The 14,060-nt window shown below is 35.3% G+C and overlaps 3 protein-coding genes across 3 annotated transcripts in view; 1 reads left to right on the top strand and 2 right to left on the bottom strand.

Annotated features, from left to right (window-relative positions):
* LOC111996540 (uncharacterized) lies at positions 1-1,931 on the top strand. The gene is made up of 2 exons (XM_024028523.2): positions 1-419; positions 1,484-1,931. The coding sequence occupies exons 1-2, from the start codon at positions 1-3 to the stop codon at positions 1,638-1,640; spliced, it is 576 nt and encodes a 191-aa protein (XP_023884291.2). The 3' UTR covers positions 1,641-1,931.
* A 235-nt stretch (positions 1,932-2,166) lies between these two features.
* LOC111996539 (uncharacterized) lies at positions 2,167-6,420 on the bottom strand. Its single transcript, XM_065779511.1, has 7 exons — positions 6,344-6,420; positions 5,894-6,253; positions 5,112-5,181; positions 4,797-4,852; positions 4,334-4,409; positions 4,195-4,231; positions 2,167-2,516 (listed from the first exon to the last, which is right to left on the bottom strand). Exons 2-7 carry the CDS (start codon positions 6,172-6,174, stop codon positions 2,299-2,301), a joined length of 738 nt encoding a protein of 245 aa, XP_065635583.1. The 5' UTR covers positions 6,175-6,253; positions 6,344-6,420; the 3' UTR covers positions 2,167-2,298.
* A 4,264-nt stretch (positions 6,421-10,684) lies between these two features.
* LOC111996530 (DNA mismatch repair protein MSH1, mitochondrial) overlaps positions 10,685-14,060 on the bottom strand; it is a 31,172-nt gene continuing 27,796 nt past the window's right edge. Inside the window, exons 20-21 of the mRNA XM_065779512.1 lie at positions 11,488-12,219; positions 10,685-11,112 (exon numbers count right to left, since the gene is read on the bottom strand). Coding sequence (XP_065635584.1) covers positions 10,885-11,112; positions 11,488-12,219 — 960 coding nt within the window. The 3' untranslated portion in view covers positions 10,685-10,884. The remainder of the gene's footprint in view (positions 11,113-11,487; positions 12,220-14,060) is intronic.

The raw sequence follows: 14,060 nt of genomic DNA on the forward strand, positions 1-14,060 counted from the left end.
ATGCAAGGTGGTAGTGAGTCTGTAGTTGCATTGCAATATGCTCTTTCACATGTATTGTTTGAGCAAGATGAATTGATTCTTCTTCACGTTGAGAATCAAAACCCATCATGGAAATACACATTCTCTACGTTTCTTAAAAGGCCTAGTGTAGGCTCATCATCCTCATCATCTTCTTCATCCTCAAACATGGGATCCTCGGAAGGAGGTGGATCATGTGGAGCTGTGCCTGTGGATGTGGATTTTCTTGAAGAAATGAAGAGTGCATGTAAGGTGGCTCATCCAAAAGTTAGAGTCCGTGTAGAGAGGGTGGAAATGGAAGGCAAGGACAAGGCAAATACTATTCTTTTCCAAAGCCACCAACTTGGGATCGATGTCATAGTTATAGGGCAGCGCCGGAGTCTTTCAACAGCAATATTAGGGTGAGTTTTTAGAGTAACATATCTTTTAGTTTTAATTTCACGTTACAATATGTATGGTGGATAGAAATTCTAGTTATTCTAATATTTCCTATCAAAAAGAAAGAAAAAAAAGATGTTCTAATAATATTACATGGTTCAGAATTTGAATAACAAGAAACGAAACTAGTTTTCTACATGGATTAACTTTCTTTTTCTTTTTGTAATTGGATAAATGTCATGTAAAATATCATCTTACACTCATTTTACAATTAAAAACCACAATTAATGTGTTGGTGTACACATTTGATATGAAGAAAAGGAAATATCCACATTTAAAATATGAAAGTAGATGTTAAAATGTAAATGTGAGAGTATCATTATCTTTAAAAAAAAAGGCTAGGCACAATTTTCCTACTATATATAAAGCAAAGATTATTATAAACCATTAATGATTAAAGAATGCATGTTACTTGCTAATGAATTTTAGGATAACCAGTACTTTCCTCTCTCATTGAAAGACATGCTTCAACAGTTATACATAATAATATAAAACAAAAATGGTATGATAGAAAAATTGGTTACTTCCACCGTACACCTCTTAAACTAACTCCATTTCCTACTATCTATTCATTCGAATTTTATGATAGAAAAAGCACGAGCACCCATTGCAGGTAAATTTCACAAAACTATTTTGAAGAGTAATGCTAGAGACACAACAATTTTCACAACAATTGTTTTAACAAGTTATTATTAATTCTTATATGAACCCACCACTGAAACTACTTTATTATCTACCATTATCAACTAGTTACCTTAGACAGTTGTGAAATTTGTTATGAATTTTGTTGCGTGCCTCTAAACTAATTGCATTTTGAAACCAAACAAGGTTTCCAACCTAGCAAACAGAAAAGTTGTTCCCTAGTCCTCGGAAAGCTAATTTTGGTTTCAAGAAACAATTTATAGTTCTTAACTTACACAAATTAATTCTTGTTTATATTTTTTTTCTTAACAAGTTCTATAAAATTTTAGACCGTGAACACAAATTATTTCCTAATCATTTATTGCATCTCTGTGTGTACCAACAGAAATAAGCGGCCCCTTAGAGGAACAAAAGTGGTAGACACGGCAGAGTACCTGATCGAGAATAGCAAGTGCACCTGTGTTGCAGTGCAGAAAAAGGGCCAAAATGCAGGCTTTCTTCTCAATACAAAAACCCACAGGAATTTCTGGCTCCTGGCGTAAGCACTCAAATCTATCCAAGAGTCACTCCCACTTCTTCAAGTTCTCTGTATGGCAGTCAATTGGCTCTATTCAGTTGATGTTTAATAGAAAAGCTTGACTGCTTTGAGTTCAAGGAATCAGTTGATTGTTAGATTCACTGAAATGGATTTCTCTCATTGCTTTCCTTTAGCTATGAAGTGAACCATATGCATGATTTTTCTCTACATCCAATGCAAGAAGATTGTATATATTTGCACAAGGCAGTCTCTTGATAACTGACCACACAAAAATAAGATTGAAGCCAACTTTACTTTTCCTTTCTCTTCTTAAATAACTTTTGGGCATTTTTTTTTAAATAAATAATTTGATAGTTACACCAATAGAGGAGGGAGGATTTAGACCTAGACATTCTCATCGGAATTACAAGAATGTGCCAATTGAGTTACAAGCCTCTTAATCTTTTCGGCCATTGAGAAATGAAGCAATTTACTTTGTGACATTTAGTATTTGTTTTGGGGGGGAGGGGGGGGTCTAAAAAGAAAAACTATTAACAGGGGATTATGGCACATTGCATTAGATATGGCCTTAGAGCCATGTAAGATAAGGGCACAAGAAAGCATGAGAGCCATTTTATAGGACACTGCTAACTGCTTTTGATCATGACAAAAAGAAAATAACTTTAAAGTTCATCACGCATAGGTCTATCTAAAGGAACATCCACCCTATGAACTGCATTGTCATTTATGCCATTTGCGACAGCCCCACCTCCAATCTTGGCTTGTCCCACCATACCAGCTTTTATGGCAGCAGTAACCTTTTGCTGCAACATTCGCATCAACAACGAGCGATGCCCTTTGTATTCACTTTCAGCCTTCTTTAATACTCCGGTTGATTCCTCTACAAATCCAACCAAAAAACCACAGAACAAAGTCATGTCCTAAGTTCTTGTAAACGGTTTATGTTCTTTTCTTTCTTGTTTTTGACAAAGTATGGTCTACGTTCATATACTGGGAAGCAACACAATCACATAAAACCTTGGCTAAATATTTCTTATAAATATGCATCTTGTGAGCATCTAACCAAAAAGAAGAAAGAAAACAGCATCACAAGATAAATCATAGGGGAAACATTGAACAAACAAATCACACAAAACTACACAACAAAAATATTAAACCAAATTGCATCGTCCTCATGGTGAAGCCTATATGATGACAAATCTGTCTCTTGGTCATTATTCACTTCAGGAGGATCTTTCTTTTCTAGATGACATAGAAGAACTTCACTTACATTAGTTGTATGTCATAGAGCATACTGCACAATTATCCTCGCTGCTAATCAAGCTCCCATAAGCAACTGACCCCACCCACCAGAACTAGTTACCGGGTAATATAGGGGCTTTTCACCCTTAATGGGCTAAGCAATTTATCCTCATGCCCAGGAGGTCACTTTAGGAGGATCGTTCTATAATCTTTGCATAGGCTCCCAATGTCTCAAGATAGATCACTAGGTGAATCTATGAAATTGGAGGTGGATAACTGGGGTTACAGCCATAGGCCTAACCACATGACTATTTTGAAGAAACTATAACCTCATCACTAGATCCAAACTAAAAACCAAAATCCAAGTCATTATTATCCAGGTACATGAATTTAAGGGACTAACCCCATGTTTTTTTTTTTGCATAATTGCACCACAATTCTATTCCATCAGACCAAATTTCCTGTCCCTAAGTCCATGTGTGTAATTTGATAACAAACATAACGTATATATTGTTATTTCAGCAAGCAAAAGAAAGAAAAACGAAAATATTGAGCTTTACTTGTTAGAGCTATAACTTCCAACTAGTTGTGTAGGCTTCCCAAAAACAAATCATAATACTCAAGATAAAAATGAGCCAAGCACTTACTTCTAACAAACTTAAATTTGAGTTTTTGGGATGACCAAAATTTTAGCATCCCCACAAAGGATGAACTGCAAGAAGATGGCCATAATAAAATTTCACAAGGGAATGGAAAATGATTAAGAATAAAAAATAAAACTGCATAAATCTTCTTACAGCTATAATGGGCAGTGGTTACATATTATATAGCTGATAAAAGAAATAAAAGAGAAGAGCTCCAAAGAACAATTTCTTTCAGAAATCTAGGTAATTCATCTTGAAATATGACTGAGTAATGAAAAGGGAGAATCAACCACATACCAAAAGAAAAACCCAGCATCTTTCCTTTGTGATGCAACCATAATAGAAAATGAATTAACATTTCTATTGCAGCTCAAATGAATCCCATATATTGGAAGATTCTATTCTTTTTTCCTTAGTTGATCGTTGGGTTAAAGTAGATTCAACATCATTGCTAAATCATGCAGTCATATCAAAATCATACCATAATTCTTTGATTCCTTAACTATATAATATCATTTTTTTTAACCGTGTTTATATCAAATCAGAAAGAGTACCCAAACTGATTACCTAAAATACAAGAAACAACCCGGATAAAAGATCAGATCTAATCCAGTATCATTATGATCAAACAATGTTAAATTTATATAAGATATTGGAATTAAAAGGACGTACCAACAGTCATGAGTGTGCTTGCACTTCTTTCCACCTCCTATAAGCACATAAAGATCCAGTGAGTAAATTAATTGCACATCCCACAAAAACACCTATTAGTCTATTACAAAACACGACAAGAAGAACTATAGCTACTAACCTGAACCATCAATTGGCGAGTACGCCGAAGGCTATCAGTGATGCTTTCAGCAGCAGATGTCATTCCAGCCTTTGTCCTGACAGACAATTGTAGATCATACACTACATTAACTAATCCACATTAAAAATATGACGAACTTTGTTGAAGTTCATAAAGTATGCCCAAAATTACAATCCCAGTATTAAATTTGGGAACAAATATATAGAGCATCATACATACTGTAAGTTGCGTCTGCGAATTGTGGACTCTCCTACAATTGGCGAGTACGCCGAAGGCTATCAGTGATGCTTTCAGCAGCAGATGTCATTCCAGCCTTTGTCCTGACAGACAATTGTAGATCATACACTACATTAACTAATCCACATTAAAAATATGACGAACTTTGTTGAAGTTCATAAAGTATGCCCAAAATTACAATCCCAGTATTAAATTTGGGAACAAATATATAGAGCATCATACATACTGTAAGTTGCGTCTGCGAATTGTGGACTCTCCTCCACCACCCAGCAATAGCTCTCTCTGCAATTAACACAACTATGTTAAACCAAACCTCATTTCAGAGGTCGCCAATGTGCTCTAACTCAACTAGAACCTCCTCCCCTCATAAGTTCTAGGGAGACCGGTGAGGTCGTGCACTCAAGACCCATTGTGTAAAATAAAATAAAATAAAAACTTGCAAGCTTTTCACAAAATGGGTTACTTCAGAGGTGGGGTATTAGAAATATATTTCCTCATTCAATTTTGAGGGGAGAGTATATCTAAACATGGAGTTGATTACCTCTTCCTGAGCAGCTTTCCTCATGTTAGCCTTTGCTTGTAAATTGGCATTTCTCAAACTCTGTCGCAAACTAGCAACAATCACAACAAAACACAAGCATTACCATTTAACATTTTTTTTTCTCTCTCATCGTTTTCAGCAATTCTAAGAAAACTAATAAAGCACAGGGCATTGTATTTGGTTGCTGAGAAATGGTAAAAGAACAGAGAATTATACTAATTATAGTTGAACTCACTATATTTCATTTCCAACATAATCCTCTAATCAATGCAATCGCTTTTCTTTCTCTCTATCCCTTTCCCAGTTCACTTTCCTACATTTTCTGGTACGCACAAGACTTGACCTTTACCTATTTTGATAATTAATGGGTATTGGATAAAGACTAAAAAGAAATTAGGATTGATCGAGGAATCCTTGACCTCTACAGATTACTCTGCATAAATAATTCTTATCTGATGATTTTTATTCAAATAAACCACTGCTCCTTTTATACAAGATAGGCTCTGCATTTTAGGAACAATCTATCCTAATAAAACTCAAACACTAGCTCCACTAGCCGTTACCCCCCAAACACTTGATAAACAAATTCCCTTATCCTACTAAAATGCAAATACAAATGCAATTGATCCTAAAATTAAGCAAACATCCAAATATTCTGCAGCAAGCATAACGTTAAAATCTGTAACAGAAACTCCACTTCTTTTGCACGTAATATTTTCTCAGCAACCAAACATAGAGTAAAATCTCAAATTTCATAGAGAAAGAGGGAGAGGATTGAGTACTTGTGGGATTCGTTTTTCCAGGAATCAAGCAGAGCTGTAGCGGATTGGACTTGATCATCGGTAGGCAACTGTGGCGCGAGAAGATCGAGCCTGAATTGGAGTGAGGAGAGCAAAGCCAAGGCGTCCTGTGCAAGCCCGTTCAATCTCGGAAGCGAATTCGAATTCTGTTCCTCCTTAGATTTACCGTAACCTTCGATCGCCTTTATATGCTCTTTGGCCCGACTATACGCTTCGTCCCATTCCTTCTTCGCCGTTTCTACAGCCTCCACCACCTTGTCCATCCAGATCTAGCAACAAGTCTAATTCCTTTTTTGTTTGGTTGCCGAGAAAATGCGGGAAAATATAAAAATGGAGATTTTCCTGGTTCAGAAATGAAAATGATGGTGGAGAAAGAAGAAAAAAGAGGAAGGAGAGAGAAAGGGAGAGAGAGAGAGAGAGACTGAAACGCACCGTCTGTACTCTTCAACGTTGTAAATGCAACGCACCGTTTTTGCATTCTCCCTTGGTCCTACTTCTATATGATTTACCATTATGTGACACCGCCGTGCGCTCCTCCGGTTTTATTATGTTTTTCATGTTAGAAAAATATTTTTAATGGAAATTAAATTGAATGAATTTAAAACTTAAAAAATTCTATTGAAGGAAAGTAAAATTAAAAGACTAGAATGAATTTCAATTAAATTTGTAGGCCACAATTTGCATTTTAGCTCATTTATATATATATATATATATATATATATTCTTGTAGGGACGGTTTTTGTGGCCCAAGTTCCCCAATAATACATTTGTAGAGAGTGGATCAAAGGTTTAGGCGCTGGCAGGCTTACAGCAGAGCACAAACCCATTTTTTCATTGAAATGCACTAAGTCTAATTTACAACTTGGGAATGCTCCTCGACCCATAACCGAGGAGGCTTTCCTTCCCCAAAACCCCTCCCCCTTTAACACTTTGCTCACATTTCTTATATATCCCTCTCTTCATCCTCCTGTTGATCATCTATTGGCCTCTCTTCTGACCGTCCGTCCCATCAGAGGTCATATCCGTGCTCAAGTGGCTCACCCTGATCGATGTTGCCCTGTCAAGGGGTTACATCTCCATTAATGCGGCCAGGAGGGTTAGGTGAGCGCATTCAATGCCGAGGTGACAGTTCGCCCAGGGCTTGCCCCTTCTCCATACTTCTGTTGCCAACGCGTGGCACTGGGCCCTTTCCTCCTCGGACAGCAAAGGAATCTCCTTTGATTGGGTGGTCCTTGTGTTCTCCCGAGGTCTCGGACGCCCGAGGGAGGGCACTCCTCTGATAGGTTCCTCGGGAGTCAGCTCTCGCATTTCTATCCTCGGACCCCTCACTCATCCTCGGCGTGGGCCCTTGGGCCTAGTTTGGAGTGGGCCGGGGCTACTTGATTTTCTGGCCCCACAATTCTCATTTGAACCTATTATCTACTATTAAAAAAACTTGCTAACTCAATAATTGTGACTTGTGAAATATTTTGAAAAAATTATTGTAACTTTTTTTTTGAAGCAAAAAAATTATTGTAACTCAAAAATTATTATTGTTGTATATTGTATTTCTTTCTTTTATCATTTTTTTTCTAGTTTTAGTTAATAATTTAGGGGTTTATAACAAAATTTTGGACCATTTTAGGTACGACTATAGAAATAAAATATTTTGATATCAATGAACTATTTTAAGAAGTCACCAATAGGCCAAGTTGAGTCAATCTAACCCATTTTTATATGGCTAATGGGCACAATGAGCTGGGCATAGTGGGCTATTAACTAGTTAATGGGCCGAGTCGGGCTATACCGAAAGAGAAAACTCCAGCCCATAACCTTGTCCATAAGCAATGCCCATTTTGTCTTTAGCGAATTAGGCCTAATAAGCTACCCATGGGCTTGTGTTTGCATTTTATTTTATTATTGTGGGGGAGTTTTTTGCTCTAAGGAAACTTATGAGTACTCCTTAGGCAATTTTTGCTCTTTGTCCTACATTGGAAGGGTTTCCTTCCTCCTATCACTTTATAAGGCATGAACCAATGGCATTAGAGTACCACTAGTTTGGTTCGAATAACTAAACTAATGGTACACTACTTCTTTCATTTTAAAGCTTATAAGGCAGCAAGTGGGGGGGTTTTCCTTCGATGTGGGACTCCTAGGACACCGTCCGAGGTGAATGCCAAGCATGCCGAGGTGAATGCAAAGCATGTCGAGGTGAATGTAAGGCCATCCAAGGACGGCCTAGGTGGTTGCCAAGCACGCCTAGGTGAATGCCAAGCACGCCTAGCAGGCCTAGGACGTGTGAAGCACTCCTATGGTACCCACAATTTTTTTTTAGAACAATTTTTTTATAAGTGAATAATCTATATTTTTTTTAAATGAAAGAATCAAAGAATTGAATACTTAAATAAATTTTTTTAACAATCAAATTTATTTAATTATTTTATTAAGGCTTTAAATGGTTTTTTATTTTTATCTTTAATATAAAAAAAATTAAAATGGTTAATTCAAAGTTGTTAGACTACTAGAAAATATATATTTAGTAAACTATGTTTAACACAATCACTTTAAGTATCATAGTGATTGAGGGAGTTCTTTTAAAAAATTTCTCTATAATGATTCAAGATTAATTCTTCATACTTCTCTTATATATTTTTGTTATGAATTATAAGTTATTGTGTTAGGTAACAAGTTGGGCCAACAGGCACCCATGGGCATAAACACTAGCCCACGGCCTGACCCCTAGGCTAGTGGGCTACCCATGGGCCTCAATAATAACAGACCGAGCTGCCCATTAGCTTGGTGGGCCATGTACAATGGGCTATTTGGTAACCCTTTATACCACTATCTTAATTTTTTAATTATGTCATCTTATTAGTCAGCATAAATTCATAAAAGTTTTATAATACTCAAACAAAGATACAAAAATTCATTAAAACTAATAGATAAAAGAAAAAGGTATATTTTAACAAACAAAATCACATAGGTTGGTTGTATTAGTATTCTAATGGTATCAAGTATATTTCATAACTTTAATTTATAGATGTTAGTCACAAAGATAAGTGAATCTCAGAACCACGCTGTTAGAAGTAAGGGTGGTAATTTTTACCCAAATTCATCAACCCATTACCCATCTAAAATCTAAAACCTAAAAAACATTTTAAAAACTAAAACCAAAACCAATTCAACTTCGGCCGCACTATCTCTTGCTTCTAAACTCTATAGAGAAAAATTTTATCTTTGATTTTCTTCTCATTTTCTTAGCTACCAAACGAGTCCTAAGCCTCTAACCTTCTCTCTCGCACACTTTTCCTTCTTAGATTCTCAAAGATCTTATGACAGCACTAGAGATGAACTCATTGGAGCTCATGGAAGAGAAACAAAACCTCCTGAGAGCATTAGAGATGAACTTGAATCGACTTGATTTTCCTTGACTTGCCAAATTGACTTTCCAGTCCTCGATCTCCTTTTTAATGGAGACAATACCGATTCTACTCACTTTCTCTCTTATTCTTGTACTTGTTTCTTTTGCTTTACTTTTGAAATTTGCTATTTGAAGTGAGGTGTGTATCAACTTTGTGTCTGGTGGCAGAGAAAATATAAGGGAAAGTGAAATATATGAACTTTCAAGCATGATTTAGTGAACTTTGTGAAATTCGGTGAATCATTTGCAGAAAATTTATGAATTTCAGGGTATTAAAACAAAAATTTGTATTGCAATTATTGTTATTATGATTGTTTTATTGTGCAATTTGAAGCATATGAAAACTCTCTGTTTAGTTGCTAGGAAAATGTAGGAAGGTTTAAAAGAACGATTCCTGCTTCTTTTCTTAGTAATTTCATTTGTTTTTTTTTTGTTTTTTTTTGTTTTTTTTGAAAGGGTAATTTTATAAGTTTTAAGTGTTTGTAAAATCTAACAATTGGTTAAATGAGAGGGTTTAGCAATTAGATGGGTTGCGTGAGAAATGAATATTTAAAATTTTTATAATTGGATAATAAATGAGTAAATGAGTAATTATATACCCGACCCAAAACCTACCCAACCCACTCAATTGCCACCCTCGTCAAAGGCAACAACCCAAGAATGATGAGTTAATTTTTTGAGGACTACATTTTGCGAATCATTAAACCCATGAATAAGTTTGCTGCAAAACATTGCTTAATCAGCCCAAAGAACATGATAATTTCTCATTATTTGCCCATCATTGAAACCTCGTGTGAGATTCATTGTCCATTTACTAACAATAATAGGAGTTTGGTAGAACTGTGCATGTCGCCAGCAGTTGGTCACCGGCTACAACGAGCCTAGTCATTGTTATACTACCTCAATATGCTCTCCTTCCAAGCCATATTAGACTTGGCACTCAACCAAGTTCAAAACTTGGTAAAATTGGTCAATACAAAGTCCAAAAAGAAGTGAACAAAGGAAAGAATGGACAAAATGAAATAAACAAAAGCTTTATGTACACGTAGGCGTTACTTACAGCGAGATTACATGTCAAATTACAAAATCTCACCCAACTTACTGGGGGTGAAGCATGAAGACATTACGCTTCAAGTGGAGCAACAGAGACAAAATTGTTGCTGCCACTGCCAGATCAATTTCACACCCTCTTGCTTGTCGCTTTAGGGATATCTGATAAAATTGGAAAGACAAATCCACTTGTTTTTTTACCTTTAATTACATACGATAACAAATCAAGGTCGACTATCTCTTTCTTGACTGGCTAGCTAAGGGTTGCACATGGGATCATGGGCTGTAGCATCATGAACAAACGGGCACACTTTCTATGAAGCAACAGAGACAAAATTGTTGCTGCCACTGCCAGATCAATTTCACACCCTCTTGCTTGTCGCTTTAGGGATATCTGATAAAATTGGAAAGACAAATCCACTTGTTTTTTTACCTTTAATTACATACGATAACAAATCAAGGTCGACTATCTCTTTCTTGACTGGCTAGCTAAGGGTTGCACATGGGATCATGGGCTGTAGCATCATGAACAAACGGGCACACTTTCTATGGAGACGGATGTGCCAAAATTTCTGTGCTTACCATCGGCAACATTGGCTAGTCGGAACCCTTGATTAGGAAGCTGGTTGATGAGAAGAGTTTCCAGTTGACAAGCCAGGCTCTTTCCAGGGACTACAAAATAAAGAAAAGACACATTCTGCAGCCCTTCCTTTGAACGATGGGCAGTGACTCGGCCCTCGAGATCATCGGTCTAGAGCAAAAGTTTTTGAAAAAGTCAATTTAGCATTATAGCTGATAGTTAAATATGTACAGGAAAAAAAAAAAAAAAAGCATATCAGATTATAAAATGAAATCAATAAATTGACTGCGCCAGAGAGTGAAGACAAATACATTGCACCATATTTTGAGCTAACATTGCTTGGGTTATCTTGCTGAAATAGCAGAACTACCAATAAAACTTTCTGTATGGCACTTTTCAGCCAGTAACGAAAACAAACCCTCATCATGATGTCATGGCGTGATGTATTTAATCATTCTTGAAAAAAACTTTCAGGACAACTTTCTGAGTATGAACTCATAATTAACAGGAAAAAAAAAGGAGAAAAGAATGTCAAAAGAGAGGTACCTCTCCAACATATAATTTCTTGTCAGGTCTAAGCATCACATAGACACTTGAAGCACCTATTGTTGATGGAGGTGGCCGTTCCCTAGCACCAATTAGGACACAGTGTACCTCAGCAAGTTCTGATATGTTTTTCTTCTTGTAGAGCTCAATCAGCTTCTTCTGACATATTACTGTGACAGCACTCTCAACTTCCTTCTGTAGAAATTCTGTTCGGTTTGTTGACCCTGTCCAATTATGGGCAACTCCTTCTCTAATTCTTCTCAACTGAAAGTGAGATTCATCAGAACCATTAATACTCATATTAGAACAAACGTCCACTAGTTCTGAGTCATTTTTTGCTGAAACGACTTCTTTTGCATAAGCTGATAGATACAGGCTTTCAGCTCTTTGGATTATTGATTCAGAAATCCCCTCCTTTTTAGCTGTTTCAAATGCTAGGCTTTCTCTACATATCCCGTCTATCAACTTCAGTGTTGGTTTTGTTTTGCCATCAACAGATACTGTTCCCATTGCTTTGTAAACAGTGTTCTTGGTATTGAGTGGCAACGTAAATATTCCATGCAAATGAGTGGATACAACACCCAAACAACCAATTTTATCAAGAGTTTCAATAATGCTACCAGCAATACAAGTCCCTTTTGCTGTTTCTGTTCCACGGCAAATTTCATCTATAAGCACAAGGCTTCTTTTAGTGGTTGCAGAAATAATGGACCGAATTTCTGACATTTCTACCTGACATGTTAAAAGCAAGGTAAATAAATTGAGGGGTGCTTATGATGATATGAGTCTATGACTGAATGACACAAGGTTTAAAAATCAGCATATATATATATATATAAGCAGGAAATATAGCCATATAAACTTTGCATTATGTCAATGCATTAATTAATTTCCATGTATTGATAGGGTAAATGCATTGATTTTTCATCTATTAATTATTTATAGATGGTGAACTAATTATTTATAAAAAGAGAATTTATATGTTTATTTTTATTATATATGTATTATTAAAAAAAAACACAATTAATTTGGAATGTAACATTATTTGTCATGTTGCCCTAGCAACAAAAACATCAAAAGGCAAAAGCAAAATGAATAACACCTGAAATCAAAGATATAAAAGATAATTGTATGCTTGAATTAGTTGAAATAATTAAATATTTGTGAATTTACCTAGGATGCGCGGACACAGGTATGGGTATGATATAGTAACACAAGCAATTTTTGAAAAATTATAACATGACACGGTAGATAAGACACCGTTACGACACGAGTTCAACACCCCAAATGAAGTGTTCGTGGGAATTTACTGAAGATATATGTTCATATTTTTAATTATATTAAACTTAAAAATTTACACTTCCTAAATCTTTTTAGTGACATGTAATATATGTATGAACCAAAACTGTAGTATTCTATATTCTATATTTTGGCTATGTAATTAAATAGAATATTAATACGGTAAATGCATTTATTTTCATGTATTAATTATTTATAAGTGATGCACTGATTACTTACGTAAAATGATTTTTTATGATTATTTTTATCAGATTTAAATAAGAAAAAATTTTGGAATATGACATTCCAGCTCAAATTCAGTTCTCTTGGCAACAATTGAAACAATGTACAAGAAAAGATACAAGCAAATTTAATTATACACCAATCAAGGATATAAAAGATAATTTTACTATTATATTAGTGGAAATAATCATATATATGTCAATTCACTCAAGCAATTGGTTCATATTCTTCATTTTTCCATGTTATAAAATTGAAGTTAATTACCCAAATAATATTATAACACATAATAAGAATTAAGAAATTAAGAATTTATATTGCCCAATTGGTTCATATTCCATGTTATCAAAAAATTAGGAATTTATGTTGTTTCTTTGATAAATCCAAAAGATTAAGATCAAAGGAATGATTTTTTAGATAATAAATTTCTGTTTACCAATAAATAGGATAGAAAGACAACACGAGGTAGGAGGGCCAAAGATTTTTTAGGTTCTAGTACATCAAAGGGAAAGATATAGATGAAAGAATAAAATTTGAACTCAAACAAGGCTAACCTCTTCATTTGACCAGTAAAACTTCATTGAAATAACTTATTAAAAAAAAATTCATTGAAATAAAAAGTAAGGAAATTCAGAGGAAAAAAAAACACGGGCAGTGTGCTAAAGGCAACAAAGAAAGTACAAAAATGAAGCATATCAGGCAAAGAGTTGAAAGTAAAAACACCCGAAGTATTTGCCCTTTCAAACAAAGTTTGAAGGAAGAGAAGTTTCAACTCATGAATTGATCTTTCATTCCCTTCAAAGGTGAGTGTATTCCTTTCCCTCTAAATGACCCACATAAGACAATGAGGAAGCATTCTCTCTCTCTTTTTTTATAAGTAATAAAGAAGTATATTCAAAAACACTACCTTATGCAGAAAAACATAAGGCAAAGAGAAAAATACATAGAGATAAGAAACACAAGAGAGGAAAAGAGAAGGAAAAGAAATTAATTACAAAGGAGAGAGCTAAGGAACATGGGGAGAGAATCACTAGAGGTGAGTCCCCAAGCCCTAG

The sequence above is a fragment of the Quercus suber genome, unplaced genomic scaffold (genome assembly GCF_002906115.3).
Source record: "Quercus suber isolate HL8 unplaced genomic scaffold, Cork oak 2.0 scaffold_211, whole genome shotgun sequence".
In the NCBI taxonomy this organism is placed as follows: Eukaryota; Viridiplantae; Streptophyta; class Magnoliopsida; order Fagales; family Fagaceae; genus Quercus; species Quercus suber.